Source organism: Xenia sp. Carnegie-2017, unplaced genomic scaffold (assembly GCF_021976095.1).
Source record: "Xenia sp. Carnegie-2017 unplaced genomic scaffold, XeniaSp_v1 HiC_scaffold_6, whole genome shotgun sequence".
In the NCBI taxonomy this organism is placed as follows: Eukaryota; Metazoa; Cnidaria; class Anthozoa; order Malacalcyonacea; family Xeniidae; genus Xenia; species Xenia sp. Carnegie-2017.
In genome coordinates, this window is record NW_025813526.1 from 1209905 (window position 1) to 1216610 (window position 6706).

Here is a 6706-nt window from a genome sequence, read left to right on the forward strand (position 1 = left end):
GGTCGTACTTGGTACAACCTGATCCTAATTTTTGATTAAATTTAGAACATAACCTCGACTTTTCAATTTGATTGACATTAGTGAGTGTCTAGAAATTACTAATTAGGCTGCTTTGCATTTTTTTGACGTCAATGAAGAATTACTACATGTTTTTATTACTATATATGGTTATTATTTGCATCATAACCTTGAACGCTTCATATTTGCATGCTTAAATGTTTTTATGGCTTTTTTCTAAATTTTTAATGATTTAGCTTTTTATTCAAAAAAATTTATTTTTTTATATAAAATATAAAATTTATAAGAAATTTGTTATATTTTTGTGAAAAAATCATCTATTGCTCATATATAAAAGACTCGTTGTTTGAAATTGTATGCATTGAAGAACTAACATGTCATATATTTGTTAAGTTTGCTTTATAAAGTGGATTTGAGTTTGTTTTGTACACCGGAATCAGAAAGATCAACTGCAAACACATCAGACAATTCAAGTCCAAACACATCAGAAAATTTAAGTCCAAACACATCAGAAAATTCAAGTCCAAACACATTAAATTCGGGTCAAAAGAAAATTTTATTATATATGTGATGGTGATGATGTAAACATCGAACTTACAGAAAATCAAAAAGAAATTTGCGATTTAAGAAAAGAACTATTTGATTTGCAGACTGAATATGAAGAATTGAAAGAGAAGGTAGCGCAAAATGAAGCAAAACATATTGAATATTTAAAATATTTTCAAGCTTTGCAAGATGAATGCGATGAATTAAACCATTTGTTAATTGATTATGAAAAAATAAAAGAAAAACCTCAAGTGAAGTTAATATTAGCACAAGCTAATTTGGATGAACTTCAAAATTGAAGTGAGTGTGAGAGCAAAACGATGACAGACGAATTAAAGGGTGTTGAAGACAAAGTGACATATTTTTCTGAATACAATGTTTCTTCATACAATTCGTCAAATATTGTATTAAATCGATTAAAATGTAATTGTTTCTCATCTTCGCTAAGATTAACATCCAAAAATATAATATCCAAATACTCGTTACATTTTCTTTCTTCTTATTTTTTTTGCTTTTTTTTGCTTGTGTTTCTTTTTCAAATTCAATTGCTTCCACCTCAATTATATTCAGCATCCCACCACAAACTTCTTTTGATATGGTGTTGTATATCTTTATTTCTTTTTTCTTTTGTTGTTTAACTTTTGTTTGTCGTCTTTTGTATCTTAAAACACGGTTCTTTTCACATTTCCCCATTTTTTCCTTTCACTGTTTGCTTTCACTGCTTTTGAAATAAGTGTGTGGTTGCAAGTGAATTAGATAAAATAAATGCTTGGATTTTATAAATCAAATTTTTGCTCAAATATAACCTTGTGACCTTACAAGCATGCTTTTTTGTGTTTACTTGCTTCACATACATTAAAACTTGTGATTTTTGTCATAACGCAAACCGCATTGAGTATTAAATACATTAAAGTGGAGCAAAAAATTTTTGTATCTAAATTTTATTACAAAACTTATATTTTCGATTTTGTTGAAGATAGTGTCAGATTCCATCATCCATAGGTATTGAAGATAATTTTTTAATAGATGTGATGACAGCAAGCGGATTTCGTTTGAGTTATAAGTGTTCTCTAAAATTTACACAATTTTGTTTTAAAATTAGGTGTGATTCTATGCATTAAATCTTGCAAATTTTGTCATAACACAAACTGCATTGATGTTTAATAGAAAATAGATTTTGTTTGAGTTGTAATACAGTACAGTAGATACCCACATATAAAATATAGTAGTTGAAGGTTAAGGTGTGTTTTGTATGTAATATTTTTCATTTCTAAACCTTTTTTAATTCTTCACGATAAGATTTCCCTTGAATTTCTTCTCTGTTGTTATCACAAAGCTTATAAGTAACAGGATTTGTCAAGAAAACTTTATTTATATAAAAAATCTCATTAAACCACTGTCTTAAACTTTCCTTTCAAAATATTATTTTTAACTCTTGAAATTTGTACTTTATTATTTTTCTTTAATATATTTAAATTTTCATCCCTGTTTTTGTTTAAAATATTCGATAATCTTTTGATGTAATTTATTTTTTTCCACCTAAAGAGACATCATTTGGTGAAAGATTGTCAGAAATTAATCCTTGATGAGGAGATTTGTTATATCTTTCCACAATTAAATATAGTATTTTTTAAAAAATAAATTATTTTTTTTGTTTCTCGTTTGCAATCAATAAATTATTTTTTTGTTGCTCGTTTTCAGCATGAGTAGCTTTAATTTCACGATAATAAGTATTATAAATTGTAAAATTATATTTTTTTGACGATTCTTTTTGAATCCCTTGAAAATCATTTCCCTCTTCTGATACTATTTTTTTAGGAAATTCATTTTCTTTCAATAAAATATCTTCAAATTTTTTCATAACATTTTTACTGGATTTATTTTGCAATAAACGAACAAATCCATATCTTGAATAAACATCAACTACACATAACAAACAACGCAAATTATCATTAGATCTTGCCAAATCTTTCATTTCAGCTAAATCAATACTCCATAAATCTTTTTTTTTCATACATTTATATTTAAATGATTATATTCTTTCTTTTTCTTTTGATACAAATTATATATATTTTGTTCATTATCTTCTAAATGTTTGCCTTTTAATAATCTTGCAGCTTTTTTTATAAAATCATCGCTAATTAAATTAGTGTTCTTCGTTCTCCTCCTCATTATCATCATCACTTACAATCTTGGAGGAGGACAATGATAATCATTGAAGACAATCAAGAAAAATGTTATTATATGTTCTTTCGATTTCATCATTTCCATATTTTTTATAAAATTCTACAAAGTCATATTTCTTTCCTATTTTTTCCTGTAAAATTTCATTCATAAATTCGCTATGATAGGCAATGCAATCATATATTGAAATATCCAATTTATTATAAAACTCTTTCAACACATAAATAGCTTCAATATCATTACCATTTTCAATATTTTTTCCTTTTTTTATTTGGTACAATTTTGGCAATTCTTTTTTACTTTTTTTTCTTTAAACTTCCTTTGCTTTGCTTTGTTTTTTCTTTTCTCTTTCAGTTTTTACTAAATCACGACAAGATGCAACAAATTGTCATAATTTTTGTGATATAGTTTTAAATCGCCATCTTTTCTGAAATATACTTTGTAAAATTCATCTATCCAATCAATCATTGAAATATCATTTAGATCACAGGGTTTGAAACATCCCACTCACTATCAACAGAAACAGTTACACTTTCATCCACAGTACAAGATGATTTTTGTGTGTTGAAAACTAATTTATCTGGATCACGCTACAAAATAACACGATTTTCATAAGATGAAAACAAAACTTCATACAAATCTTCACTTTCATTTTTATTAGCAATTTTATTGAACACACTTCCTAATTTTTCACATGCTTGCAAATTTAATTGCAACTCATCTTTACAGAACAATCCATCATTGTATGGAGAGTAAACAGATTTTGAAAAAAACATAGCTTACTAAAACAATTAAAACTGCATACTTTATTTCCAAGGATTTCTTTTCCATTACAATAACTTTGTAAAACTGTTACAAAATCTCTAAAATTTTTTTTGTAAATGCTATACTCTTGAGCCATTTCTTTTATCTTTTCGATGTGTTGTTTGAAAGTATATGAAAGCAAATGATACAAAACATGAAAAAACACTATGTATATATACAGTATAATTTTTTTACAAAATAATCAACAAATTTTTTTATTATTACCATTCCATTTTTGTTACATTAATAACTGGTCCCTTAAAAAATTATAATTCTTTACGAATATCTTTTTCTATATATTTTTGTTCATTTATATAAATATTATGTTTTTTGAGGTATAATCTATATTTTAAAATAAAATTATAAAGTCTTTTTTGATCATTAATTGTCAATTCATTAGTCTTTGATAAAAAGTGAACAATATACTTTTTAGAAAAATTCTTCTAAAAAATTTTTCATCAAATTGAAACAAATATTTTCATTTAAAATAACAGTGAATTAAGTCATTCCCCTTCATCATCACCACCAATACAGATACAAGTACTTTTATGGAGTAAAATATTTAAATCCTTGATATTTTCTTCCAATACCTCTACCGTGTCTTTAAAATTTCCAATTTCTTCAAACAAATCTGTAACTTTTATAAATTTCTGTATATCAAGAATTTTCTTTTCTTGGTATTCTATCTTTTTCATAAAAATCTCTTCAATAATATAACCATGATACCAAATAAGCCATTATATTTGTGATATTATTATTAAACAAAAAAATAATATCACAAAAGATGTTAGAATCAAATCATCTACAAGACTTTCATTGAGTAAAATGTTTAAATCCTTGATATTTTCTTCTAATATCTTTACACTGGTCTTCAAAATTTCCACTTCACTACTATTCGTTGAATGTATTTCTCTCAATTTAATAAGAATGCAACCAGATATAAGTAAAAGACAAAATTAGGAATCATCCATTTCTCTCTTCTTATTGTTCAACAACATCCATTATATATACCCATACAACATTAAAATAATAAAAATAATACATAATACACCCAAAAAAAATTAAAAATAGCATCAACATCATCATCATTTTCCATTTTCATTCAATAGTTTTTTCACTTCTATCAATTTCTTTAATTCAATAATTTTCGTTTCTTGATCTTTTATCTTGTTGTTAAGAGTTTCAATTTTTACATTCAATTTTTCAAAATCTAATTTTAAAGCATTCGCTTCTTTAGATTTTTTCCCAATTTCTTCCAAAGACAATAAAAAAAATCCCTATAAAATTTTTGCTTATTCACCGACATCAATTGAATCTATAGTTATAAATATTTCATAAGAAATTTTTTCCAAATGAAATCATGAAAAATATGATCATGTTCCAAAACATATATATATACAAAGTGTATTAGGGATAATATTCCTGGATAAAAGAGCGCTCAATATTCTATATATTAGAAGAGCGTAAGATAAAATGAAATAAAATAAAATGGACAAGTGTTTGTTGTCGCTACTCGGAGATTCACGCCGTAGGGCGATCTTCAGGCAACTGACAGATTATATATTATTTGTTGACTATATACATACTCAATATTCTATATATTAGAATGTATTCTATATATTATCCATAATATATTCGCTCCTTTCAGAAGTTGAGCGCTGTTATAAACCTGAAAACTCGAGAACAATTATGCAACAGATTAATTTTAACTATTCGCTGAAAAACATTGGCCTACCAGCTGATCGATGTGTATAGTCAGCAAATAATATATAATCTGTCAGTTGCCTTAAGATCGCCCTACGGCGTGAAACTCTGAGTAGCGACAGCAAACATTTGTCCATTTTATTTTATTTCATTTTATATACAAAGTGTATATACAATGTGCCCTCCCGGCTATCACTATATTAAAATGTTGACTCCTGCACTTGGGACACAGGACGTACCGTTGTATATATATATATATACACACACTGTCGGAATGTGTAGAGTCTCACATGTAGACGTTCACCGTGTTCGCGATACGCAAAGCTCACCTTTATAGGTTTGAGCACTGTGGTGACTCTACAATACAATCCATACAATGTGTAACCATATATATATATAATTGAAAATAAATAAAAACCACGAATTACTTCATCGAAATTTATTCCCTACAGAACTGTTTCGTATGGCAGTTGTTCAACTTGCCACACTCGTCTTATACACAAAGATGAATAATTAAGTGTTTAGGTGATATAGTATTACATTAATGACGTTAGTAAGTGTTTACTAACGTCATTAGATAAAGCCCGGCGCACACTAGAGCTCTCAGCTGAGCTGAACGTCACTTGTAGCTCTTGGCGTGAGCCGTTTCCTCAAGTGTGCTGTGTCGTTTTTTGTGATTCTGGTCACACGTGCTGGCGGCGTCGGATATTCAACATGTTGAATATTTTTGGCAGGAGTGAACATTGCCTCACAGTGTGCGCGCAATCTGAGTTGGCAGCTCAGCACTTAACAGCTAATGCACATGCGCAGTTTGCGTTGTTTTTATTATTACACTACTAACATGGCGAATAAACGAAACAAACGACAGCACTATGGCAAGCACTAGTAGTAGTAATGAAAGCCATGATTCGAGTTCAAGCTCGTCTCAAGACGAAGAGGTTTTGCTTTGCTTATTATTGCTGCGAAGAAAACGAAGACGCTTAAGAGCAGCCTGTCGACAGACCTGGGTAAAACCTTGGATTTTGCGCAGGCAAACGCAAGGAGCAAGTGAGAATATTGTTCGTGAATTGAACTGCGAACATCCAGAAAAATTCAGGCAATATCACCGACTTGACAGAGACACGTTTGAAGAGGTTTTGACGATAATATGTCCTTTAATTGAGAAGAAAGACACCCACCTTCGGAGCGCTTTAAAGCCTATCGAAAGACTGTCCGTGACATTACGTTTTTTAGCAACAGGTTTGTCCTTTTTGAATTTGTGTTACTAGGCCGTATAATTTGTCCTTTATTAGTTGATGAATTTGTATAAAGTGAAATAATATCTATAGGTGAAACATTCAGAAGTCTTTCTTTCCAATATCGAATCGGTGAGAGAACAATATCTGGAATTGTGGAAGAAACCTGTCAAGCTTTGTACGAAGTTCTAAAGGGCAAATATTTAAAGGTATAA

The 6706-nt window shown here is 28.6% G+C and overlaps 1 protein-coding gene across 1 annotated transcript; it reads left to right on the forward strand.

Annotated features, from left to right (window-relative positions):
• Positions 1–6128: 6128 nt before the first annotated feature.
• On the forward strand, positions 6129–6706 carry LOC124458298. The gene is made up of 2 exons (XM_047008342.1): positions 6129–6495; positions 6585–6706. Exons 1-2 carry the CDS (start codon positions 6129–6131, stop codon positions 6704–6706), a joined length of 489 nt encoding a protein of 162 aa, XP_046864298.1.

What these genes read in the sequence shown, in the direction of transcription:
- LOC124458298 (XM_047008342.1), top strand. Translation starts at nt 6,129, where the DNA reads ATGGCAAGCACTAGTAGTAGTAATGAAAGCCATGATTCGAGTTCAAGC. An exon ending in ATTACGTTTTTTAGCAACAG is followed by an intron (nt 6,496 to 6,584) that starts GTTTGTCCTTTT and finishes TAATATCTATAG; the next exon opens with GTGAAACATTCAGAAGTCTT.